Source organism: Tuber melanosporum, assembly GCF_000151645.1.
Source record: "Tuber melanosporum whole genome shotgun sequence assembly, scaffold_26, strain Mel28".
Classification (NCBI taxonomy): Eukaryota; Fungi; Ascomycota; class Pezizomycetes; order Pezizales; family Tuberaceae; genus Tuber; species Tuber melanosporum.
Window position 1 is genome coordinate 713935 of NW_003298930.1, and position 27038 is coordinate 740972.

Sequence of the window (27038 nt, forward strand, 5' to 3'; positions counted from 1 at the left end):
ATTATTTATACCCTTGAGCTAGCAAGAACGAAGTTTGTTTGTCCCCACGGGTCCAGCGGTATTTTAGTGCCCGTCTATTTCACCAACGAAGAAAGGCACAAATTTATCGCTGCAGGCGCCGCCGCCTTACTACCTACGCGGATATCGTCTAGGATTCGTCTAGAGTTTACTCTCTGAGAGGGTATAAAGGTTCTACATTCGAGGTCCGGTCGAAGTTGCCGAGTTTTGGTGACGGGTTGTTCGTCGAGCGGCCTTGCTTGTTAGGATCACCCCCCTCCCTCCCGCCCCCCCCAAGCTTTTTTTTTTTTCCTTTTCCACCGCCCCGCTAGTTCTATCCACCCCCCCATATTCCTGCTACCAAACATCCACGCCCCCTTCATTCTGGGCGATCAAAGCAACTATCGCATGAAGTTGTCAGATTGCGGAGTTCAGTTGCCATAATTGCTGTATTTAGTGAACCTCCTGGCTGCTTGCTTACCTGAACAACGCTATAGTTACCTCTTGTCCGTCGAGCACACTGGAGAGAAAGAATAGTTGGGGCGTGAGGAATCGGACCGTGGATAATCTAAGAAATCCATCCAGGCTTTTTTGAATTTAAACTTCACCCCGCCAGGCAACAGAACCTAACACGGAGCCCGCCAAAATAAAAGCTTGTCCAGTACGACGCCTATCTGTTTGTCTTGCCCTCTTGTCCTCTGTCCCGCCTGAGCAATCGAGAGCTGAAAAACTTCGGAGGGTCGACGACTACTTTGCCCGTTGGATCCTAATATCGGAGCACCGGATTATCTCGAAGCACGGAGTTTTTATCCATTGGCTGACGGCCCCCCGGCGTATAAGAAGGTCTTCCACCCCCTCCCACACTGGACTGCAGGAACCATTACGCACGATTGCGTGTATTATCTTCAAACACCTTCAGCCCTTTCCAGGAGCTAATACATCTGGAGCCAAACCCATTGGCTCAGCCTTTATTCACTTTATTTCCAATCTCACACACTCTCGGTCTCCTTCCCATCCCCTCGCATTTATTTTTTAATTTTTTCGTCTCATTTTTTAAATTTCCGCTTAATCGAGGTGAGCTGGTGCCACGTTTAGCGCAGTAGGGAGCGCAGAGGTCAGAGTGCTGATATTCGCTTCTAGATCTTGCCCAATTCCCTTCCTGCTGCATCGTCGTCATCATCACCACTCTGGCTTTTTCTTTTCCTTATCATCCTCCCCACAGCACAATATCACCCACAACAGCAGCCATGAACGAAGCTTCGAGTTCAAGCTCGGTAGAACCGACCTTTGAGGGATTCGTCGAGAGTACTAGGGATGCCCTCCTTCTTTTTCAGGGTGTCATCAACCAAACCTTACCGACGGTGCCTCGCCGTCCTCACGAACGGGAGAGAGAGTCATTGATAAGATCCGGAGCCGTCTTCGTGTACGAAGAGAATTCTTCAGCGATTAAGAGGTGGACAGACGGGATTGCTTGGAGTCCGAGTCGGATAATTGGAAACTTCCTCATTTATCGAGAACTGAAAAAACCATTCGCACCAGGGGAGAAGAAGCGCGCCACCAAGGTAGCTAAACGTGGACAGGCTTCTCAACAACAACGATATTCCCGTGCTACAAGTGATGGAGATGGATCAAGCCCCGGATCACACCATTCTTCCCATTGCGGATCACTTTCCCCTCAACCCCATTCTTCGCCAGAGGAAGGTGAGATGAGGGTTCCCGATCTGGGGCCAGAACTGGAGCGTATGCTCGTGGGGTCTCTAGTCGATTCATATGGGTTCAAGCCTGATGGATTGATAAAAAAGACGATTAGTGTTCAATTCGGTGCTGGTACTTACCACATGGTTTCCTATTATAGATTATCTGACTTCGTCGACAGCCACCTGAAGAGGCCTGTGCAGGACCATCGATGCTCTCACTTGACCATTCATCAAGACCTCGTCAACAAACAATCCTTCCGTCAGATTGTTGATTCTAGGGGCGTCGAACTCTCACAGCCAAGCGAAACCAGGTATCCGAATAGCCCTTCACTGCCCGGCACGCACCCCAGTCAAGCCGTTAGCCCTGCCTGTTCAGATTACGGCTATCAGCCCGGCGGATACAATCCCATAGAACAGCGGTACGACAATAGCGGATACGCGGGTGCTCAGGATATTCCATATGCATACCCGCCAAACGGCCCTCGGGAAGGCGGTGGCTTTGGAGGATTTGGAGGCCGAGTAACTCAAAGACACCAGGGCTTTGGAAACCAAACGCCAGTTGGATATAACGTTAGCCCTATGGGAGCAAATGTTGGGACATACTTCCCCCATGCCCCGAGCACACACCCGAGCCCCATCCACGCGATTCCCACGGACTACGCTAGTGCCACCATAGGTGATAGCAATTTATCTAGAACAGCGGCTCATTATGGCCATAACGCCATCAATGGACCCGGCATGCGCCGAACAGCCCCCGCTCACTATAGTCCTGCTGAGGTGGGCAACTTACCCCGCACCCTCTCCGATCACTACAGTCACACTGCTACTGCTGGGGGCAGTCTTCCTCGAACCCCGGCAGCTAACTTCAGTACCTCCATTACTGATGGAGGATCACTCCCTCGTGCGTTCCAGCCCCGTGGAAGCCAAGGGCTCGATGACCCACAATATTCTCCTTCCAATTCTCCTTGGGGCGATAGTGGGCCGAACAGTGAATATTACCATCACCAACATCCACAGCCTCCTCACGGCCCATTCGATCCAGATCAATCCAATGGGGGTGGTTATGGCCACTGATTCTATCGATACACGAAGAACATGTTATGAACTGGTGCAGGGCGTTTGGGTGATGCAATTTCGAAATTGATAGATGTTCGGTGCGGTGATATGGTTGGGATGGCGTTTATTTTCTGCATTTTAAAAGGATCTCCTATCTTACCTCGGTGTTTTTTTTCTTTCTTTTCTTTCCATTTTTTCTTGAGAGCAGTCGAAATAGTAGGTCCTCAAAGTCATTGTGCTCTCAAAGATTACTTTTCCTTTCGGGAGTCACATTCGATCGTTATACCAATCCTTTGGGGGGTATAAAATTGCTTCCTTTATTGGTTTCCGGTGGCTAGTTTGTGGGTTCTGAATTCCATAAAGACATTTGGTTTTCGAGACCACCAGACTTTCGAGAGCCATCTCAATTACCCCCTCATTGTTTTTCATTTTTCGCATTTTCTCGGTTCCAAAAGTGGATGCTCTTGTATTGATAGTTTTTTTTCCATCTTGCGCTCTTGATTAAGGTTGGTGGGTTTGACATCTGAAAATGTTAACTATCTACTCTCGCAATCAGAGTCGGATTAGGTAACGCTTTTTATTTTATTTTTATTTTAGAAGCATTTCTTCTCTCAAAGGGTTGGGTTTTTAGTTTCCGGCTGTATTCCCATGGGAGGACGAGGTTCTCCTTTCGTTTCTTTTTGTTGGAGGGACAAGTGGTATTAATACGTTCATGGCTGTTGTTTTTGTTGAGGCTTGTTAGTGAAAATTGGGACTATCTGGAACGATCTGGCGTCTGGCGGTATATGTTGTGTATGGCTTATCATTAGCAGAGGGACTTAAGCAATGATGGAGCGTGTTTTGTAAAAAAAAACCACACCTGAAGTCAGGCGATGGACCAAAATTGTCGGCCGGAGGTTGCTGTTCATGAATTGAACTTGTGATGTGATAGTAGTGGTAGCAGTGCAGTAGATGTGATGGTTACATTCACTGCAAGTAGCCATCAAGGTGGATTGGTTGGTGCATAAAATGTTTGCAAGGAGCTCGAAGCACATCGAAGGCGAAATTTATATCTCCAGCGTTTGTACAGCATCGATGATAACTCGGTTTAGCCGTTATGCGGGGAACGACAGGACCGGAAGCGCGAATAATGTTATGTACTGTATGCAATGTAATATGGATGTATATACACGGAAGGGGACGAGAACGAGGGACGAGAATTAGTAGGGAAGTATTAGGGATGTTCCTCCGCGGTCACTGTGAAGATTTGTTAACTTTGAGGGAGATGGAAAGTGCCTATGTGGGTAATCACAGTAGCTGTTCTTGAGCGAAGAGGGGAAATCTTGTGTGCAAGTGGAAGCGCAGAGGGGGGGGGGGAGAGAAAGGAAACTGGCCTCGATAAGCTCATAGCACAGTGCGACTTGTGGCTGGCGGAGTGGCGGGAGCATTGCATATGATTGAACTGGAGAAGAGAGCTTCTGAAAATTATATGGGAGCCCGGTCACTTGCCCTTGCGATCTTGGCAGCGCAAAAGTAAAATTAAGAACAATGATGCGAATAATCACAAATCTGTGGTCATTTCACCAGTTCGGTTGTTCATCGCGCATTCCCGCAGTGATTAGACTATGATATGATACATCTACGGAGAGCCCCTGCCGATTGTGTTAGCGGGAGGGTGCTAGGGGAGAGAGAAGTGAGGTACCGGTAGGGGAAGGGAAAGGAAAGGGGAGGGAATAAAAGGAAAAAGAAAAGAAAGAGAGAAAACGTGGGAGAAAGGGTGGAGAAAAAAGAGATTATCCGAAGCAGATCCTATCAGTCCTGTGGGTCAATCCTTTGTGGTAAGGAACTAGGGTGTTTATTGTCTTCAGGGTCGTTCGCCAAATAATTAACTGGGAAGGCGTAGTTTCATGCCTGTTGAACCTCACTAAGCAGTCAAAGCTTTGGACTGCGGTTGTCTTATCGTATGTTTGCCCGCCTTGCCTTGATCCTTATTTCAACTTCACCGGACCCATCCGCCTCTATTTGATCATTGGTAAGGAGGGACGACATTGGTACCAGGAATTGGGGAGAGATTGAATTAAGAAATGGCAACGATAATGATAACACAGCCACTTCGGTCCTTGGCTTCACGCTCGTCAGTCGCAATAATATCTGCTGGTGTTACCACCGTCATTGGTGCTGATACAGCCGCCGCTGACGCTTTCTCTATGCTTGGACGGCGGCAGTCGGTGCCATCGGGGATGCGGGCGCTGATATGCCGTCGAGGCGTGACGACAAAGGGTTTGAATGATAGGAGAAGGGGTATCCTATTGATTGCGGGTTCGCGGTATGCAATGGGGTGAGTGATACCTGCACCTTTCGTTTCTTCCACCCGTCACCCCCATCGCCGGCGATTCTCCTCATCGGGGCCAAGCGTGACCATGCCACCTCAAGCTGACACACACACTCCCGCTCTGAAATAGGAAGGAAGAAATTGGGGGATCCAGCGCTGCGTCGGGTTCGCTTCGGAGTGCGGTGAATAATCCTCTGCGGCGCCAGAGCTACAATCATCATCGCACTTTCTCTACTTCCTCGATGCTTCTCACATCACATGGAGAAAACACGTAATTGATTCCCCTTGCAACCACTATTTCCTCCCTTACCCCCATCCCTTTCAATTCATTCTGCCCACCTCCTTCAATCTCGGACTACATTGCGGACCGGGGATGGGAGGGGAGTGCCAACGCATCACTTCCATTCCTGCTCAGATAAAACCCACTGAGGCTTACAATAATCTTGGCCGATACCTGACAGATCCAAACGCCATACAGCCATCACAGCTGCCGGCACCAACACTACCACATCTAATCCCGTAAAGGAGCGCCGAAATATTCTCCCTATCACCCCGCACGAGGACATCTATAACATCCCTAACCTTTTAACCTTTTCACGTATACTCGCTTCACCGGTTATCGGTTACTTGGTGCTGCAAGAGCAGCATGTTACTGCACTGGCGTTATTTGTTGCGGCAGGGCTGACAGATCTTGTTGATGGTTACTTGGCAAGGAAATGGAACCTTAAGACGGTCGTTGGATCAGTTATTGACCCTATGGCGGACAAGACTCTAATGACCATTTTGACTGTCACTCTGGCTATGAAGGGATTGTTGCCAGGTTTGGGCCCGCCCTTGGTTCCGCTGTCTTTCCCCATTGCACAAATCTTCTGTACTCTGCGCGAGGACCGCTGGGCGTTAAATAGCCATTGCTGACGAGGCGGGTTTTTCTACCCATGCTTGCAGTCTGGCTCGCGGGCATCATTTTGAGCAGGGACATCGGGTTGGCGATCTCCGCAATCTACTTCCGCTGGATATCGCTTCCTCCGCCAAAGACTATGGCAAGGTACTGGGATTTTTCCTTGCCAAGTGCGGAAGTGCGCCCAACCACCATCAGTAAGGTTTGTCTCCCGCGTGCATAAAGGGGTTCCGTGGGTAATCCCTTCTTACCTTAATTGCACCACTCCTGGGTGTCACGCAATATTATTGGCGCTAATGGAGATACAGTTGAATACTGCGTTACAGCTAGGCCTAATTGGCGCGTGTATGGCGCACCCTTTCATGGTGACCATGGGCCCGGGCTGGGACATTGCTCTCCGAGCAATGCAGTTAGTGTTCCAACTCCTTAGCCATTGAGACGTTTACTGAAGACCTCATTTCTCCATAAAAAGGTACACGGTTGCAACTACCACTGTTTGGAGCGGCCTCTCATACGTATACTCGAAGGATGCCGTTAGGATCCTCAAGCGGCCGCGGGAGCCGGAAGATAGGGCGAACCCTGACGATAATAAAAAGAAAATGAGCTAGCATCCGGCCACCTGACGCGGCGCCGGCTTCCTTGAAGCAGCGAATGAAAGTATAGAGCTCTATAATGAAAGGTCTAAGCCTGTAGATCGTAGACCTCATAAACTACAGCGAGGGAGACGGTAAATGAGATATCGAGCATCCCCTCACAGACACACACACATATTATAATACACGTACTATAGCTGCAAGGCAGAATACCCGTCCTGTCACAATCCCTCCCGAGAAGCGACTACCCGTGCCGCAGTCAAGTCACAAGCCCGAGTGATAGCAAATGACGCATGTGATTCCCTCCGTAAGAGAAAGCAGAGTACAGGCCCAGGAGTATTGTGCTTCGAATTGCCTGCACGCCCGAATATCACAATGTTGTAGAACAGCCGGTAATTGCGGTTATTATTATATCTGCGTATCAATGTCGCCGGATTGGAGCCGCTCCCTTTTTGGTGACGCACTAGGATAAACGGGACTTTCAATAAGGCAGCATGAGCACTTGCATGCCCCGCACTAGGCAGTTGGGGATGTTTTATGTCATAGAAAATTTCATGGCTACCATAGTCATAGGGTATTTCTGCTATTCTGACATAGGATTCCGCCATCCCTAGTTAGTGGGGAGGAAACAGCTGTGTTTGTTTGCTAGAAGAAGTGTTTTTCTTTTTTCCCACTCACCATCGAGGTGAGCTCTCTTTTCTTCAGATGATCGCGGAGATCTTGTTTCTCCATTCGCATCTTTCTTTTGTACGGAAAACCGACACGATGCCCGCGGGTTCGATAGCAGGGGGTACCCACTGCCACTCATGATACAATGCCAGTCTGCGAAACTTGGAGTGTAACTCAGCCTCAAGAGTGTGAGCTTAAGGTCTATCGAGGAGGAGAAGCATAATCTATTATGTTATCCCAACTATAGTAAATAAAACAGACTTTCAATTCGATAAACAGAAAACAAATCTTTTCACGAAAAAATTATACCCGGCATGATAGATGGTAAAAAAGACATGGAATATTATCTTCCCTTTCCTATTTCCACCTGGTATCGTGTACTTTTTCTCGAGCAGCCCCCTAATTGTATGTACCCCACCAGCTATCCCTGACGGCGAAAAATCCCCCCAAAATACTTATGTCCGGTGCAGCGAGCGACCCGGGAGAAGGAGTGATGGTTGGCGGAAAAAGGAATTCAGAGTTTCACAGAAGTTCATATGGGGCGGTGGGGTATTCGGATTATCGAGACCGGGGCTGAAAAGTGTGGCTGTATCATATATCGATCGGGATTCAGGATTGGGGAGCCCCGCGAATCATGTCCGGATGGCCGCAAGTTGGACACCGGAATCAGGAACTTCAGGTAACTTACTGTAGCCGTAGACTATCCGCTTCCTCTGATCGCCTAGACCACAGCGCACAGTCCTCGGTCTCCATTTTGGGCCTCCGGAGAAAGGTGGACCACCTAACAAATCCAACATAGGCTCGCAGAGCAGGACCAAAGGACATGGAGACGGCCAGTGCGAGTAGTGGTAAGAATGGTTTGTGAATTGGTGAGAATAGCGGCCGATTTCAAGAGAGCTTTAGTACCATAATCAAAAGGATGTTGACTCGGAACTATTCGATTCTTATGTCCTTGAAACTTGGGCTATTTCTACAATCCCCGAGGCTCAGTTTCTCGTAAATCTTTAGCTAAAGATAATAATAAAGGGTTGCTGAGAATAGTCCTCGATTGGTTCTCATACAGGAAGGTGTATAATTGCTCTGAATCCTAGATTTGCATGGAAAGGTGGTAAGAGTGGTGTAATATCATTGTTCTCGGATGTTTTTTTGGGAAGGTATTGAGTAGACGCAAGAGAGGGAATATCCATAGAACACCAATTTTTTTGGTATCATACCGGCCAAATGAACACCAAGTATGAGTAAGATGAACCATATAGGACTTTCTGTTAAGGCTTACAGTGCGAGCGATCTTATGGTTGAAGAGTTGAATACTTCTTTTGTTGTATATGTTGTAATATGACTTCCAAATATGCATCGGTTTTGTCATTGACTACGACTGAATATTTTGATATGGGTTCATCAAGTGACTGAGCTCATTACATGGTTGACTAGAGCAGAGATTACTTGGAAACTCTATTGTGGTACTAGTTTAGTTTCCTTGCTCACGTTTCCTTTCTCTTTACTACTACATTATGTAGTATTATTGTCGTTTATTTTTTCTTTTCTCTTGTGTGAAGCACATGTCCTGGATGATTGTAGCGCGCTCTCCTGTAGTATAAATAGGGCCCTATAGCCTCCTGGTAGAGCATGAATCAAGCAAGAAGTACAACTTCAAATAAGAATTACAACAGTATAAATACAATCACTTTCGAGTATTCTCTCATGAATAAAACATCAGGGAGTACAGTTGTATTTATTGAAAATAATTAGCTTACATTTTAGGATACTTGTTCTGATGCTCCTGTCTTCGCTGAAACTGTAATTGCTTATAGCATCAAGCAATTCAGTGCATGGTATGATAGTTGCTACTCCTATAGTAGTGTTGAATTGATTGACTCCAGAATATTTAAGGTATGATGCCTATTAGTATGTTGAGGAATGTATGGTGCTGCTAACTTTGTTCGGTCTATTTTACGGATGTAATTAGTAAGATGTGAACCGAGTTTAGTAATTTCATTAAAGAGTAATTGATAGGGTTTCTTGGGATGCATGTCTCCAGTTTAGCAAATAGATCTGCTAGTACACCTTTCAGGCCAAATATTTCCCAAATGTTGCCCTTATTAATGACATGTACAGTAGCTGTGAAGGGTAAATAGTCAGCATGTCATCTGCTGATTCATGGTCTTTACCTCCATTGCTCATAACTGTAACTCCTTGTAAATCACCTTTCAAAATTGACTAGTGGTGATGAATTAGCAAATATTATTAAGCACCTTCTGTATCACTTTTTACAATTGTTCAGGTAAGTAAGGTGGCATGATTTTCAGCATAAATTTCCACAGTGAGAAGAAGTACCTAGATAAACTGAGTTTTGGTAGAAGTTTTACCTAGTGCAATAAATATTTAATGGTAAAGAAGGGGGGGAGTTGTTAGGAGTTCTAAGGACAAACAAATAAAAAAATCTCTTAAAAAGAATTTGTTTCCAGGTTGAGGTTAAGTTATGCCTAGAGATTAGGATTCTGATATTATGATAGTCTTGCTTATACCGACATATCCTAAGTGGAAATTTTATGGTAGTGGCATTGTAAAGCTTGCACTATAGCTGGTGATTTTGTGTCATCATCAATGCCTAAAATCTCAGGGAGTTTCTTAATCAACTTGAACCAATCTAACCTACTTGCAACAGTATGCTTGAACTAGGCTGAACCAACATGGGTATGCTCGCAGGAAATTGACATAATACAACATTTTCAATAGCTGGCTGGACAACAGCATAGACACAGAATGGGCGGGTTGATAGTTGATATTTGATGTTCATGTGTGGTGGATCTGATTCATCAATTGGGTATGGAAACTTGCCCATACCTGACCCATCAGTAACTGTAGACTTGAAATTCTTCGGGGAAGGGAATTCATCTCCGGATTGAATTGAATACTCATTTCGCTCACGAGCAAGTCTGTTGGGAAGCGGTGGTACAATTCTCCTAGAGAGAGGCTTCGAGTTCTTTAATCTATTATTTATATATCCGAAACTTCGTTGAACTATACATCTTAAGACCTTAAGATGCAACGTTGTATCATATTGTCAATGAAGGCAGTACCTCGAATATCATTCACCGTAGCTCTCTGCGCTTGACCTACTGACTTCACACCCACCGTGTATCTATTGTTTTTCCATCTCACAAGACAGGCTTCCGAGACGTTTTTAAATCATAGCATGTCACTCGGCTGCTACACAACAGACAAGCGCAAGTGTATATGCACCCAAATCAGGCAGTTAGTCAGCCCCGTGGTGAATTCCTAATCGAAAAACTCCATAGGAGCTTCTAGAGTGCCCAATTAAGGACCTGCCCATCCGCTGGTCACACTCCTCGTTTTCACATGTTTGTGGAGGTCTCGAGGTAGGGGCAGTCAAGGAACTCCCATCCCCGATGAGTGAATAGTCAGACAGAGAAATTAACGTGAAGGTCCAAACTTATAGCCGAAGTGTATCTACATCTTCGGCTTTCGCCCTACCCCCCTCCCCCCATTCACAGAACACATACCGCATTCCCCATTCGGAAACCCAAATATCTGGTATAATACTTACTAGCACCTGACTCACAAAGAACACACTCAATCACCGCCAAAAATGCGCCAGTCGCTTCCCAATCCAGTAGACCCCTGTGCCCGTGATTCTCCGGAAGGTTCCAGCAGAAGAGCGGCATGCTTATGGGTGGGGGGAAAGTTCATCCTTCTATCTCACAGACCCTTCACGGCAGGATCTTCTTTCTCGTTGTCGTTCTTTTCCCCGCCCCACGTCACGGGTAGTTCAAGGGTAACGAAGAAACTGAACTTCCCTGGACTCCTACCGCGCCCACCCATGAGTAGATTAGTTGCAGATATCTTAACCGCTGCGCCAACTGGGTTAGGTTAGTCGGCTTGATATCATTTTTCAACGGAATATTATTGGAAAGGAGTGCTCGTCCTACTAACGAGGAGGTGGAGACAGACTCTCTTCCTTGGGGGGGGGGGGCAAATATTTGACATTCTGTATTAAACGTGGAAAGGATTATGGAAGTATCATAGATGCTCCCTCAATAGGGATGATATTATAGACACTGATCACGGATAGATAACAGCTGAATCTCTCCCGCGAGAGGGAATATCAGGCGATACGATACCGAGATGAAACGGGGTAGGCCTGGTCTCACCACAAGTAGGATAGGATTCTGAGGGAGTCACGGGTCCTAATTGCCAGCGGAGTATGATGGAAACAAGTGTACGCGGAAAACCATAACCCGGTCGACGGGTTCTTCATGGCCACTACAAGTGCGATCCAGAACCCGATTCGCGACCTACCCCGCCTTTTTTGCTCCGTCTTAGGTCTTCCAGTCAGAAAGAGCACAAGAATGTTAGTGCAGGCCTATATATGAGCAAATGCTTTCCCTAGCTTACTGTAATATTGCACAATGAATGCATAATTGCGTCCAAGATTTTATACTACCGCGTTCCCCCAATTCCTCTTTTATTCCCTTATATACCCCTGCCCTCATTTAAGTGTTATTGTGAGCACTGTCGAGGGTGAAAGATGACGGGTGTGCTCCAACACTTGCCCCCCGGTACTGTAGTATTGTAGAAGTACTCGAGTACAGTATTCATGTCTTATGATAATCCCATTTAGGGCATTGCTTGAGACTTTAGAGGTGGGATTCAAGAGTAGTTTAGCCTCCTGTATCATACCCGGCACCGTCGCAGGGGGGGTTCATCATTGATAAGTGCATAAGTTGACTAAGGAACAAGACAAGTTTCACAATATTATGACTTGATAATGGGATTGTGGTTCAAGGGATTGTGTCGGACTTTCAAGTCGAGTGCCGTGAGCATCATGGCCAAGTTTGGGTTTGGTTAGATTGCGAGTGTTTGTGTATGATATGATCGCGATTTTGGTGGGTTTCCCGGGCTTGTCGGGTAAACGGGTTGTTAGGGGTTTAGAGTGGTACCGACACTCTAGTGCAGAGGCCGTACCGCATTTAGCCAAGTTTCCAGTCTCACCTTGGACTGCTGATCCTTGTCGATACAGAGTTCCTTATCCCAAGTCATTCGGCTTCAACAAGCCACTAGTAACACCAAACACCTATCCCTCTCCCCCAAGTATCACATAATCACTTGGCAAAGCTACGCTTCATAAACAACAGTCAGTCTCAAGTCGGGTGTTCTATTTCCTCTGATCCAAAATACACAAAGTCCTATCTCGATCCTGAAAACCAATCAAGAAAATCGTCTAGGTTCCAACTGGGGCTTATTACACACTACCTCCTCAATCTTCTCCATAATCTCCGGAGTCAATTTGTTAGCATGCTTCACAGCCTCCAGGTTCTCGAGAACCTGCTCCGGTCTGCTAGCTCCTGTGATGACACTAGAGATGTTGGGATTCTTGATGACCCAAGCGATCGCGAGTTGGGAAAGGGTGATTCCGAGTCCTTTGGCGACCGTCTGTGTTATCATTACACCATTAGTGGTCCGTGGTATGTAGGTTGGGGGCATTGGGTCAATGGAAGTACTTCAAGGTTCTTGGTGGTGATGATTTGCGTCCTCATCTCCTCGTCTGTGTCGAATTTCTCTCTCATAGACTTAGTGAAGAGATCAGAAGAATTTGAAAGACGGGAGTCCTCGGGAATCTTGAAATCGCTGTACTTTCCACTCAAGATGCCCATCCTAAGAGGAGAGAAAGTGGTCAGACCGAGACCGTGCTTAGCATACAAGTTGTAGAATTCCTTCTCCACTTTGTCGCGGACCAGGAGGTTGTATTGGGGTTGCTCCACCTGAAGTTTCGAAATTGTCAGATCTCGCCCCAAAACCAACAAATATAGGACCGAGAAGATACCAGAGGCCCGATCAACCCCAAACGATCAGCAACTCTCCAGGCATCCGCAATCTCTTCAGCAGACCACTCGCTAGTTCCCCAATAAAAGGCCTTCCCCTGACCAATGACATGGTTGAAAGCCCGAACAGTCTCCTCCATGGGTGTCAAACGGTCCGGCCTATGAGCATAGACCAAATCGACGTAGTCCAATCCCAGACGCCCAAGAGAGGCGTTCAACCCCTCAACAATGTGCTTTCTCGACAAGCCAACGGAGTTCTCCGCATGACCTTTCGATGCGAATGCGCCTCCCCAGTGGATCTTGGTGGAGATGACGAGCTCATTTCTAGCCCAGCCGTACTTGCGAATGCACTCGCCCATAGCAACCTCGGATTGGCCGCCTGCGTAACTCTCGGCGGTATCAAAGAAGTTGACACCGGCGTCGAAGGCTGCTTTCATACAGTCGAAGCCCTTCTCTAGTATGCGTCAGTTACAAAGACACTCGGACCAAAAACCAAGAGATCAAGCAGCTATCCGGGAACCAACGTTTCTCAACATGACCACCATAGGTAAGCCATCCCCCCAAACCAATGACAGAAACCTTAAGCCCAGAACGGCCCAAAAGACGGTATTCCATGGCGATCAGCGTGAATTGAGGTGGAGGTTTAGGATATTGCGATGGAAGATTAGAAGTTGTGAGAAGGGGAACGTGAGGATGTTTGTGCCTTTAGGGGTGGTTGTCCTCACTTTATATGATACGTAACCAACGCTTAATAATTTATTTCTCTGCCCTTCTTCGACTTAGGAATACCGGGGCGTCAAGTCCTTTTAACCCCGCAATGGCAGTGGAGAATCGATTGCTTACCTAAAGCCTCTCATCCCCAACAGATTTATAATACATAACCCCCATGTCGGTAGAGCATCGCATGACAACTTTGGCCATTCACCACCATCCATAGTATGATACCAAGTATGATACAGGACTTGATCAAGACCCAATCGGGAATTAATATCTATGATATAATTACGCTGCATCTGCTACCGGTACCAGTTTATGCAGTAGTAACTTGAGAATATATTAGCACACCGTTGCCGCCTTCTATCTCGACTCGCTAATTTAGCCTACCCTACTAATTTTGGCATAAAACTACAAATGCCCCAACCACCACTTCACAGCGATAGCATACGAGCACTTCTATGCTCTCTTTTTCTCCCTAGAAGTTGTTCTCCTCCGGACCCGGCCAGCATTGAATATGGAGATAGGGCGCCTATGTTTGTTGCGGTGCCCCACCCGCCGTTACGTCCCCCGCTCTAGGTTATCCATGTAAACTTCCTGGAAACCCGAGGAATGGGAGGGAAAGGATTCTGCCCTGTCTGACCGACTAAATTTTCACCGAGGGAAAATTCTCAAGAGAACCAGGGCATACAATTCATCCCGCACAACTGAAAGCGCTGTACTGTACCCCCGATGACAATATCAACTTGATGAGAAAGCAAGAGTTGCTGGACCAGGATTAAGCAACCGAGGTCAGTACCAAAGACATATCAGATATTAAGTTACGGTACCCACCAATTGCAAATTTGGGCATTTCCTTACCACAAAGATAGAAAATGTGAAGGAAGCCTGGATATATCGCCACCTTGGACTCTTTTGTGACCATCCCCCTATGACACTTCCAATTCTGCACAACAGAGGAACCCGAACTCAGCCTTTATGATCCCTGATCAAGGAGACTAGTGCATCTATGTATTTTAAACCCCACAACCCACAGCCAGATCTCAGCAAGCAAGCAGACAGGAAATCCCACTGAGAGCGGAAAATCTCAAGCCCATCCCCGCAAGTGGGGGTCAGGTCACCGTCACGCTCTTCAGGTATGATATCCGTCATAAACCCTGCCCGGCAAATCCCTAATACCTAGTGTAGTATCCCGGTTGTCTATTGATAACGCTATTTTGAACTACTTGTAGGGCTTCGATTAGGGGGTGTTTGGCAAACGCGATTTGGTTGCAAATCATAATTTCAAATCCAAAAATGCGACCCCCAGTCTCCTCCATAGTATTAATCAAGGGAAAGGTTTCGTAGCGCAATCGTTACGGGGGGGAAGTGACAGCAAGGAGCTAACGAAAATCGGTATTATTTGCACCACTAGGAGAATGAGGGAGGGCATCACAATTACGCTGCTTAACAAGATCCGGCCAGTGGCACGCCCGGAAGAAGCCCCATTTACCACTCCCCCGTTTGCTCGCGGATTTCGAAGGCTCTGATAGAGTCCTCGCAGGTATATGATACAAACATGAGAGCTAATCTCACCCAGACGCACGGGCACGATAGCGATCACCAGCAGGGAGCTACAAAAATTACCGTGATGTATTATCGGTAGGTCACTAGTAAGCTGTTGTGGGCGTTCGGTGGGGCGGGGATATCAGGGAGTTTGTTTACAAATTGATATTGTGATAGTCTAATCGAGGAAAGGGAGTACAACCACCAAGCAAAAGTCTCGGTGAAACAGCACATAACTTAACCCTACCGGGAACTGTAGCGCTGTGGGGGGAAGTGAGTGGTATTGTACGTACAGCTTGTGGTCTATGAAAGGGAGAGAAAATCCGATTCGCCAAATGACCAGAAAGCCATCATACCACCGGTAGCCCAGCAGAAGTGGAGACAATGGACAAAAACCAACACTTCAACGAAGATGATAAACACTGAAATTCTAGCTCCAGTGCAAGCGGTTATACGAGCGCGATCAAGTCTTACCTACTCGTAGGGGCCCCGATCTGTCCGAGCCTACTAATCGTCGTGCAAGCCGAGCCGGCCTGTGCCAAACTAATCATATTATAGAGTAATACCTCGGGGAATTCTGTAAGCAAATAGTATCCCTGTTTTCATCCGCTCCGGCTTCCCATTTGCCCGCACGACTGTGCTATTAGCTCACCAAGAACTTCAAACTTTAGGCATCCAGCTCAAATACCCTGCTGAGAACTCCATCTTCTCGGACTCCTTTTCCTACAGACAATCCAAGCGCTCGTTCGAGCCCATATCTCTATTATTCCGTGCCTTCGGCGTTCTATCTACCCAACCGCATAAAACGAAGCCCTCAGAGGAAGCCACGCTCTTGTTCTCCAACCCTTCCGCACTTAGGCCGACCTTCTATGATACTATACAGGTCCTCCGCTCACCCCCTTCGATCACTCCTCTCACCTCCGTACCCGCTACCGTAAACAATTCGATCATAACCCAACCAAAGACACATTATCCAAGCTTCAAACGCAATCCCCAGAGAAGCGAAAACAAACACACGAACAAACCCGCGCCAGAAGCGAGGAGAGCCGGTGTGAGATTCACGACACATGTATATAAAAATCGAAAAGTAATTAAAAAACATCACGACCATCCAACGCCAAACCTAACACTACCCCCCAAGCTCGCGATAGAATCCGGAACGCTGACTACGGCGATGACACGTTACCCCGCCAAAAGCAAAACTTGCCCGAACGCACCCGTTACATGAGGAAGATGCGGAATCGTCCGCAGGCTGGCCGAGCGGAATCTACCTATCATGGGGTATCGCTCGCAACTTGGACCGTTGGTGGGGATTTATATTTGCAGGTTATGATACATGGAGAGGTATTAAAAAAGAGAGGCCGCTACTGGAGTACGGTAGCCGCTTATCTATAGAGGTGGGTTGGGAAGCACACAGGGAGGAAGGGTGTGATACTTAATCGTAATTACTGTGCTCGTGCCCCCGAGTGACCATGCTTTAGGCAAGTCCAACGCTTCCCGGAAACAGCAACCACGGGATCCCAGCGGCGGGGACGACACGGTTCCCCTCGTAAAACCAACCCAGCACATCCCATCCCATCCCACCCTAACGTCACATCACAAAACTATCAACCCACCCATTCATCTGATCACAACCAATCACCCGCTCCAACCTCTGCTGCAACCCCCCCCCCCCGCCCAAACAACAAAAGCCCCACACAACATATCATACCGCCGACGTTTCTTACAGCCCCCCCAGTCCCCCCAGAAAATCCAATCTCATTCCGAATCCTCGCAAAAGGTGATACCCTACTATTAGCGAGAAGGGGCATGTTGCGAGGTATGGATGGATGTACGGCCCTACCCGCAAGGAGGGGGGTTCCGAGCGGCGGGGGTTTCTCGGGGTAATTCCTATCGATGGTGGAGAGAATAGAGTCCGGGAGGGCCATTTAATGCGGACCAAACGGGAACACGACCAAGTTGTACCTGTTGCTTATTGGAGGTCAAAACCCAGTTACTCTGAGACCTAGCCTCGAAGGAAGGGAGCAACCGCACCAGGAGGCGGTTGACCGGAGTATCATAGGAATATAGCGTGGGAGTGTACGGATGCTATCACTCGAATGAAGGGGGACCATTCGCCAGACCGCTGGCTGTCCACTATTGCCTTAGCTGTGGTGCTGGTTCCTGTTTTGGGTCGCGGAGAGAGAATAGACCCTACGGGTATGATATTTTTAAGTTCCAGGGGGGAGGGGGTTCATATAGTTATATAGTACAAGATGTGACCAATGGGAAAGAGTTGGTAGAATAAACATCGCAGAGGAAATGATACCTGCTCACGTGGGTAATCCTAAAGGGGAGCCAGTGTAGTCGTATCACCTTACCAAAGGCAGCCTCTCACCGTAGATGGCCGCTTTGAACTACCTATTTGATAGCGGCGCCTAGGTGAGGGGGCCATCCCCGGAGACACACAGGCTATCCGCGGGGGTCATCATTACCTATGCTACCACTTTCTCACCAACAGTTGAGGAGGATTTCTCAGGGCCATTAGATGAGCATTTGAAGAGAACTCACAAACACCGCCGAATAGACGCAGTTTAGTAGCAGTGCCCCACCAACAAAAAACCCACATTCTAGGTTGCAGAAATACCTCCCTTCTCCCATCCCCAGTCGTAACACTACATCCAACGGCCCGAACCGGACATCACCAGCACTCACCCCCGCAGCCAAACCCTCATTCCCACAGCACAACCCCGCCCTCCTCAACAAACCACGATCCAATAACACTCACTTCCCACCACACGGAAAGGCGCCCAAAAGCCGATTCAGCACACACACCCCTAACAAGCACTTCCCACCCGCGCAACAGCATCTCCACTTTTCATTGAGCAATTCTGGTAGGAACCTAACGGCTATCATCCCGTGCGCTATGTTTTCCGATAAATGGGACGAGGGGTTCTCCGGACGGGAACAAAATATGTATGATGGTCTGATGCCAAACACCAATTATTTGGTTGGCGTTGCGATCCACCTGTCCATGCATCACTCTTCTTTCCCTGGCGAATGGGATTTGAGTGGAGGTTTTTTGATAAAATAGTGGGAGGGCTACTAGTGGTCCTTGCTGCCTGTCGATAACGGGACCTGCGTCACGTAGAGCTATCGCTGCATGGGCTGGAACTTTCACTCGCTATAATTCCAGAGTGTGCTAGGTAACGAGTTAAACTGAAAGAGATAAAATCCGGAGGCATCACAAGATGAGCTACCTTAGTCATCCCACAGGCAGAGCAATCCAGCGTCGCCCAGCATGCAAAAGTGGATATAAAACGCCGCCCCCGATAATCGACTACGGTGCACCGCATACCCACAAGAAAACCCACGTACGATAGAACACATCGAGTGATGACGGATGACGAAAACTGGCTGCAACTTTACTCCTTCCCCCCCTCGCAAACCGGACCAAGTGGACAGCTCAACACCAAATTTTAACATGGCATTTCCCCACGTATTTGTATGCAAAACTAAACATCCCCAACCGGCCCGGGGGCGGGGTCGCTGCGAACGAATCTGCCGGCGCGGGAAAAAAGCATCCCCTGATTTTCGTCTCCATGGCCAATAGAAAATTCCTAAAATTCCAGGATCTCCCTCCACCCTTTTCCCTCTCCTCCCAACCAGCGGCCCTCTTGCTCCATCTATTTACTTTCATCTTTTTAATTCCCCAGGAATGGTCTGCGGGGGGAGGGACAGTTGTCATATCCGATGAGATGAAGAAGATGGGGGGCAGAAGAGATGAGCCTGGGTGAAGCGGTAAAGGAATTTTGTTTTTTTCCCTGATGCGAGAAAATACTCGAGTATGAGTAGACTACATATGACGTGCCTAAAGGAAAGAAGGAAGGACGAAAAGGAGGATAAGGGAAAATGTAGAGCCTCAAAAGCCGGTGCCAAGATAGATGTCCTGGCTCGAATGACATCAGAGTCGTCCAACGCTAAAGAGAAAATGTTCCTGATTTGGTCGTCCTGCATGAAACACTCAATGCCCTAAACAAGGGGTCAAACTTTTCAACTTGAATCATGCACTTATCAACAAACCTTCTGGATGCCCATCGGGGGAAATATACCATCGAAAAAGCGAAATAATCACAAATGAGTACTTTATCATCTTCTTCGCCTATCATACTCTAGTAGAATATGGAAAGAAAAAAGAAAAGAAAAGAAAAGAGATAAGGAACTGTTATATATAGACATTTTAAGTTTTATTTTACATTCAAAAGATATTTCCCTGTGTTGGTCTGTTCTCTCTGAAAAATAGTATATTTAAATAGTAGATTACATTATAAATTTCAAAGCAACTATTGCTACCTTTTACCTACCCTACTACTATTTCGACACTTTGCCAACATCTTTGTGTTGCCAAATACCATACCCTCTAGCTAGTAACATATTAGTATTGTTCGTGAACAAAAATAACCGACTACAATGAACTGAAAAATAACTTGATCGTACAACTACCCCCTCACCAACCTCAACATCAGAATAACAAAAAAATGTAAAAAAATGTAAATACATAATAGAAATCAATATTTAGTGTATCATCCATCTGCCTTAATAATTGCTTCAATCCTATCCACCATTGAACCTGCTACAGAATCAAAAATCTTTGGGTCAAGAAGTTCTCAACGAGCAGTAATAGTCTTCTCAATAGCTTTTTTGACCTCATTGTCAGAGCACTTCATAAGATATAGGTCAGAATAATGTTCTAAAGCTTATCTTTCGCCAGTGCTCAAAGATGTTCAATTGGATTAAAATCTGGTGAATAGGCTGGAATTTCTATAAGAGTAATTCCTGGTACTCCGAGCCATCTTCTAAAAGGTAAATGAGTCTTAGCATTGTCAATGATAAAGAAAACCTCTTCCCACTCAAGATGTTCCTTAATATCTTCCCATATCCCTACAAGTCATATTAATCATGAACCTCGATAATTGACTTTCCAGCTACTCCACTTCTAGCAGAAGAAGAATCAGGAAAAACAGACAAAAAGAGACCATGAGTTTGACCATAAAAAAAATCAGTCATCTGGCTAATCTTCCTCTCCCCTGTCTTAGCAGTATGTTTCACACAATCCTTATTCCACTTCTCTTTTGAGTATCTAAATACCCATTTTCTCCTCTTTCCTTCCCACCTCTGAACAGCAACCTCATCTCCCCATATTACCTTCCTCCTTCACATCTCTCTTGTCCAGTGCCTATGAGCTAATACCCATTTTAATCTCTCCTGAGCTAGAGCCTCATCCAAGTGAACCCTGTCTTGTGCTAACCACTTTTTAAGATGCCTTTGTACAAGTCTTCTTCTGACTATCATGGAAGAAATCTTGAAAGCAATCTTTTAGACAATCTCAAAATAGGTAGTATTGCGATTTTCAAGAGCTTCCTCCACCATAGCATCATCCTGTAACTTGGTAGTCTTAGAACGTTTTCCTCTACCCTTCCTCTCCTTATCCTATAAGTCTTTCTTTGAGATTGGGTTTCTACAGTTGTGAGGAAGATGTTGAGGTAGTCAGAAATCTGCTAATATCCTATTTAAAGCTCATATAACCCAAGGATTCTACCTCTAGTAAACTCAGAGAGGTGATGAGTTACTATAGTCTTTTTCTAACAACTGCAAAGAATAGGAGACATAGTATTTAAAGACAAAAGAATCAGATAATGTGATTGGGTTTTGGTTGAATTGATACACTTTCTTTTGATAGAGTTGAAAATGAGGAGAGGGTGATGGACAATAGTTGTCACACATCCCGTGCGGTCAGTTATTTTTATTAATTAACAATATCGTTACTTTTCAGACTGATAGCCTACAGTCAGTCAAACTATTACAGACAGTTTTTTTTTTTTTCAAATATCTAACTTGGATTCCTATACTCTAATATGGTACATATTTTCCTCTTATCATACTTCAATTAGGAATTTTCTTATAACTTACTCTTCCTGTATATAGTACTAAACTACATACCTACAGATTATATATTCAATTATAACTAATATTCAAATTATTCAACTATAGGATAGTGGACTATGTATAGGATTAATAAGCATTATCAATTTTTCATTCTAATCTTTACAGAATTTCAGCTAATAGCTTTTGTTTAGGCTCAGACTCTTTGATTTTAATGTAAGTAAAGAAGTTATCTACTAAAAGTGCAGGGAGATTTGACTGTATCTATGTCCTGTCGCATGGTTGAAATATTATTTTTTACTTAATACTTGTATCTATTGGTTCTTTTTTTATTTCTTTTTATTTCTGTATTTATATTTATTTTATACCAACTTGTTGAACAAATATTATAATATTCTTAAATATAACTACAACTACAGTATTATACTATTGAAAGTATCAGATAATATATTAAAAATGTATTATCTAATACTAGTAAAATATTCCTTAGCCCTTACCTGTCTGCTAAAACTGGAGAGGAATTGAAAAGTAATTTTTAAACTTCTACAAGGAGTGCTATATGAGGTCTAATATTAAAAAATACTTTCATAATACTGTAAGAACTTGAATAAATGATCCTTGTACTAGGTAGTCTAAGATTTCCTCCTTCAGAAAAGGGTTAAAAACTATACCAAAAGAACTTATCTCTAAGACAAATAAAATAGAAAAAAATATCAGACCTTATTCAGAGAGGCAAGTCCAATGTCCTAGTACAAGGATTATTTATTCAAGTTCTGATGGTATCTTTCTTCTACAAATAGAATCTCTCTGGTCTAAAATAAGAGAATAAGATAAAAGTTTATAGCTAGTCCTTAAACATTTAAAAGAGGAAGAAGTATGATGTCATGAATGGAGCTTATCAAGGAAAGGGTTTTCACATGACTAATAGTTATGAGTCATAAGTATGTTATAATGTTCACACATGTGACCATTGCAGTCATATGACTTATTTATGTGTTTCACATATGACTATTGCAGTCATATGACTTATTTATGTATTTCGCATATGGCCTCGTTTTAAGGTCATGGATTTCGCGCATGTGACCACTTTGGGTCAGATAACTTGCTTATTGTATTATGATTGGTTTATGGGTTTGCATATATGACCTATTCGGTTATATGACTTGCTTGCATGTTTTGCACCTGACCTCGTTATGATGTCATGGGTTTCATATATGCAACCACTGGGGTCATATGACTAGTGTGTTATAATTTGGTTTCGCACATGTGACTACTTTGGTCACATGATAGGAGCATGAAGAATAAGTATATCAAGGGCTGATGGGACGTAAGGAGGATGAGTTCTGCATACATTATTCTAAGTGATTTTTCTATACTCATATATACTCCTTCTCAGTGGTGAGCTTCTACTCTCATGATAATCTTTGATACTAAGTAGTATCTGAGTTTGCCCAGTATCCTGGAATTGGAGATAGTTGTGGAGTTCTGGGCTTGTCTACTTGTTCACATGCTATTTCATCACTTGCTAGGTATCGTCGCATGATACTAGTACTTTGAGCAATTTATCGCTATCACTTATGAGCTTCTTTCAGTAAAATGTCTTCGTCTTCCTATTTATCGTCTACTCGCATAATATTTCATTCCATAGGGGGAATTTGAATATTATGTTTGGAGGGATCGCTAATGTTGTTCTTTGGGTAAGCTCACGTTCGCAGGATTTTAACGAAGTTCCTAGTTCTCACAATATAAAATACCTACAAGTTCATTTGATGTCCATCCTGTTTCTTCAACTCATTGTACTAGCCACATTACTCCTCATAGGACAGGATGGTGCCTGTCCGACCTCTCCTTATTACTACATATTTCTACAGTCAGAATCCTACAATGTTGTTTATTACCATTCCTTTGAAGGTTTATTCTTATGGTATTTACTATTAGGCAGAGATAACCTGATAGACTTCAGAGTTATCTAGGCCAAGCAAGATTCATTTCTGTAGACAGAGTTTATCTAGGAAGGCTCAAATTGCACTCGTTTCATTTATGACTACTAAGAGTGAAGTAAATTAGGTAAAGTAGAGTAGAATCGTAAAAATAATATTATATTGTTAAGGTCTCTTCTCCATTGCTTGATGATATCTAAAAACTTGAGAGGCACTTCAATATTTATATTTCACATCTGAGTGTTCGCGGACTACATCAATCTATTATATAACTATGTATCTCTTCTGATTATAACTCACAACATCAGGTATTCTTCAAGATGCAAACACATCGAGAACCTGAAAATTACCACACTCTCTTCGGTAATTGTGATATAGCTAACTGGGTTATATGCTGCTCCTAACAGTAATTATCTTATTATCAGAGTCTTTTCACTTATAGCCTATTTCTCAAGTTGAACTGAGTTAGTCCCAATCGTCTTCATCATTAATGAAATAATCAATTTCATCCACAGGTTGTATCTACAAAGGTAGTCATAATTGCAACCTTCCTAGGTCGCCTGACTTCAAACTTCTATAACTCTATATTCAACTAATAGATATCTTCTGGAAAACTTTCTACTAACTCACATGAAGCTATTCTACTGAATTAATAGATAATTCATCAGTTAGTTAGTAATCCTTAATTACTTTAGATGCTAGGATTTCAATCACTATTCTTGTATCAGAAATTATTCTTACAACTACCGTATGTTCCTGAACCCAGTTGTAATACTCTGTGAAGTCTATTGGCTTCTGTGAAAGTGTTCCTTGAAGTTCTAGACTCTTCTGATAATTCTAGAATGGGTGTGAATGTATTGAATTCTCCTGGAGATTCTTTACCATTCAATACCGTCTCTTCATGCAAAAATGTCCTGTTATATATGGCTTGTGATAATAATGTCACATCTTTGAGACCTAGTAACTTTCTGGATTGTTGACAGATATACTCTATTCTATTTCCTAGATCTAGCTGAAGGTCTCATCCCATATATCCTATAAGCAAGACTTAGCTGGACAGATGGCAACGATATATACAGTATTATTCTAATACCTTTAATTCTGTGACATTATAGTCACAGGACGCAACTGAGATTAATAGGTATGATGATGTGTAGGTTCTATAAAGGAGCCGTAGGGGGGTATTGGAGACCAGAGATTCCAATTTTGAGTAGAGTTATACTACTTAGGGTAATTCCTAAGTATTGAATCTCAGTGTTCCTAACATTTACAGTTGTTCAGTAAGATGTCTCCTCCTCGCCTCGGTGTGGATGGCTTTAACCCTGAAAACCTTTACCCCCTACTACAGCATTTATTATTACCTGAAGTAGTGTAGGACGATTCGCTGTCAGACACTCACATTATCTGTATGTTGGGTTGATTCTGTTGTGGATTGTAGTTGGTGGCCTCACCCATTACAACTAAGGCCTACATTCTATTCTCCCACTTCTGTTATATTCGCTCAACCCTTCCTGTAATATCAGTTGAGGTTGCCTCTTACCTGTTGTTTAGTCTGCGCCTCTTACCAGACCTGTAGAGCTGTCCCCAGACAGCTTGCCTAACTCTTTTCCAGCTTGATTGGACTTCAGTTCAGCTGGATTAGTTGCTATAGCTGGTGCTGGTCCCTTCAGATATTGGTACTGTCTTCTTTATCGCTCCCAGCTGTAGTTGGTGGCTCTCCCCTGACTGATGGTGTCAGGGTTTGGAGCTGTAGTGGTGTAGCCTTGTATGTGGCTACCAATGGTGACTAGTTAGTAGCTGTCCTTTGATTGTTAAGTGGTTGATCTGCTTGAGGAGCTGAAGGAGCTGAAGGGACTGTGGCGTCTAGTCTTATACCTGGTTAGAGCTTAGCTGTAGGGAGTGGGGCTTCTGCAAGAGTCAGTTGAGTATATGACATGTTGGATGCCATCCTTTTTAGTGTTTTTAGAGTTGTTCAAATGTCTACTGATGGGTTAAGCGAAAATGATGGCCAGCTGCCTGGATAGTGGAATGCAACCTTGCAGTTAGAACTTGGTTAAGTTTAGGTTAGGTATTGGAGTTTGGTTTGATTTCTTTGGCCAGACTCTAGGTATGGCTAGGGGAGCAAGATACTCTGGGTAGGTGATAGGCCCTACTAAGTGTTTTTGGTCAGTCACCACTTCCGGGCTTTCTTTTGTTTGGGATGTTGGACAGAGTTAAATTATTTAAAGCAAGATGGGACCATTGAGTAGCTATTTCCAGGAGGGTTTCTATTCTAGAGGAGACTTTGTGGGACGGTATTCAGACTAAGTAGTAGTATTTATTTGGTTTTTGAGATAAGGAACTTGGTCAAGTTGGTCTTCTGTTCATCTTCAGCTATACTTAGTACTGGTTAGCTTCATACCAGAGAGGCTATAGACTCAGCCTGTCACGAACGTGGCTTAGCGAGGAAAGGGCTTTCATGTGACACATGGTTATAAGTCACAGGTATGTTATTGTTTCATGCATATAACCAATTCAGGTTATATGATTAGTTATGTGTAGGATTTGTGATGTTTTCGCACATAGCTCAAGTATGAGTCATGGGACATGCGCCTGACGAGTATGCCTTACAAGTGTGCCTTACGGGCAAGCCTTGCGCATATGATTTATGTTTTGCACATGACCTCATTATGATGTCATGGGTTTCGTGCATATGACTCAGTCGAGTCATATGACTTGTTTATTGCCTTATGATTGGTTTATGAGTTTCGCACATGACCTCGCTATAAGGTCATGGGTTTGAGCATGAGATTACGTTGGTCACATGATTAGTTTGTTTTGATTTGGTTTTACACATGTGACCACTTTAGGTCACATGATTAAAGGTGGGAAGAACATTATATAAGGAGGCCAATGTGGCCGAGGAAGATAGGTTCTTCATGCTTTGTTCTAAGTACTTTTCCTACATATCACTTTAACGAATATAAAAACACCTTTACGATCTTTATCCTTATTGCAATATTATTATTATGCCAAGAAGCATTCATTACGAAGACGAGTTAGAGAAAGCTTACGATAGGTGTTTCCGATAGAAGACAAAGGTCTTGTACTATCGGTGACATAGGCAGAGGCCTAGAGCTATCGTAAGACAAGGAAAGAAAGGGAAAGAAAAGATAAGTATCGTTCCCCGTCGCCAAGAACCAACTATCTGAGAAGGGATCATTACAGGTGTTGTCGTATGATGTCTGTCCTTATCTCCTCTTCTTCTGAGATCCATTGTTTTCCATCATACCACATGTTTCCATCCTTCCATTGGCATAACCCCAGTGCAATTCCTTTCATCTCCTTTTTTCCTTCTTCCAAGGCTTCTCTTATTGCCTGGATTGTTTTGTCTTTCTCGTTTGCGTCCTCAATTCCTCTTTCCTCCTTTGATGTGAATTGGATAACCTCCATGGCCTTGAAGTACGTTTTTGGTAATAGGGTCCGTGTTTTTTATTTGATCCTTTCGTCTTCTTTTGTTTGTGGTTTGTCGCTTGCAATCCTTGTGAGAGCATCTGGCTTTCCGCTCTCTTTTCCTGGTCGGTATTTGATTTTGAAGTTGTATTTGCTAAGGTGCTCCATTCATTTTATCTGGCGGTCGTTTAATTCTTTCGTGGTCATGAACGGGACCAGGTGCTTGTGGTCGGTTAGAACTCGGACTGGATGGTCGTTGTTTGAAACGTATCTCCTCCATTCTTTTAATGCTTGAACTATTGCTAATAGTTCTTTGTTTGCAACATCGTAGTTGCACTCTGCAGGGGTCATTGTCTTGGATCGGTAAGACACTGGCCTCCATTTTCCATCATCGCACTGTTGCGATAGTATGCCTGAGCAG

General features: G+C 44.7%; 3 protein-coding genes; 2 read left to right on the forward strand and 1 right to left on the reverse strand.

The window, feature by feature from the left end:
- Positions 1 to 1244: 1244 nt before the first annotated feature.
- On the forward strand, positions 1245 to 2768 carry GSTUM_00006387001 (uncharacterized protein; the record flags this gene model as incomplete). The annotated part of the gene is made up of 1 exon (XM_002838562.1): positions 1245 to 2768. One exon carries the CDS (start codon positions 1245 to 1247, stop codon positions 2766 to 2768), a length of 1524 nt encoding a protein of 507 aa, XP_002838608.1.
- Positions 2769 to 5331: 2563 nt separating this feature from the next.
- Positions 5332 to 6621, forward strand: GSTUM_00006388001 (uncharacterized protein). XM_002838563.2 has 4 exons: positions 5332 to 5881; positions 6007 to 6161; positions 6268 to 6368; positions 6432 to 6621. The coding sequence occupies exons 1-4, from the start codon at positions 5818 to 5820 to the stop codon at positions 6565 to 6567; spliced, it is 456 nt and encodes a 151-aa protein (XP_002838609.1). The 5' UTR covers positions 5332 to 5817; the 3' UTR covers positions 6568 to 6621.
- Positions 6622 to 12377: 5756 nt separating this feature from the next.
- GSTUM_00006389001 (uncharacterized protein) lies at positions 12378 to 13890 on the reverse strand. XM_002838564.2 has 4 exons: positions 13589 to 13890; positions 13067 to 13518; positions 12744 to 13004; positions 12378 to 12675 (listed from the first exon to the last, which is right to left on the reverse strand). The coding sequence occupies exons 1-4, from the start codon at positions 13677 to 13679 to the stop codon at positions 12451 to 12453; spliced, it is 1029 nt and encodes a 342-aa protein (XP_002838610.1). The 5' UTR covers positions 13680 to 13890; the 3' UTR covers positions 12378 to 12450.
- Positions 13891 to 27038: the final 13148 nt, after the last annotated feature.

Bases quoted from the DNA above. Each gene is read 5' to 3' on its own strand.
- GSTUM_00006388001 (XM_002838563.2), top strand. From the start codon at position 5,818: ATGGCGGACAAGACTCTAATGACCATTTTGACTGTCACTCTGGCTATG. The intron at 5,882-6,006 runs GTTTGGGCCCGC...CCATGCTTGCAG, and splicing joins TATGAAGGGATTGTTGCCAG to TCTGGCTCGCGGGCATCATT. The intron at 6,369-6,431 runs GTTAGTGTTCCA...CTCCATAAAAAG, and splicing joins ATTGCTCTCCGAGCAATGCA to GTACACGGTTGCAACTACCA.
- GSTUM_00006389001 (XM_002838564.2), bottom strand. From the start codon at position 13,679: ATGGAATACCGTCTTTTGGGCCGTTCTGGGCTTAAGGTTTCTGTCATT. The intron at 13,519-13,588 runs GTTGGTTCCCGG...GACGCATACTAG, and splicing joins TGGTGGTCATGTTGAGAAAC to AGAAGGGCTTCGACTGTATG. The intron at 12,676-12,743 runs GTACTTCCATTG...ATGATAACACAG, and splicing joins TCACCACCAAGAACCTTGAA to ACGGTCGCCAAAGGACTCGG.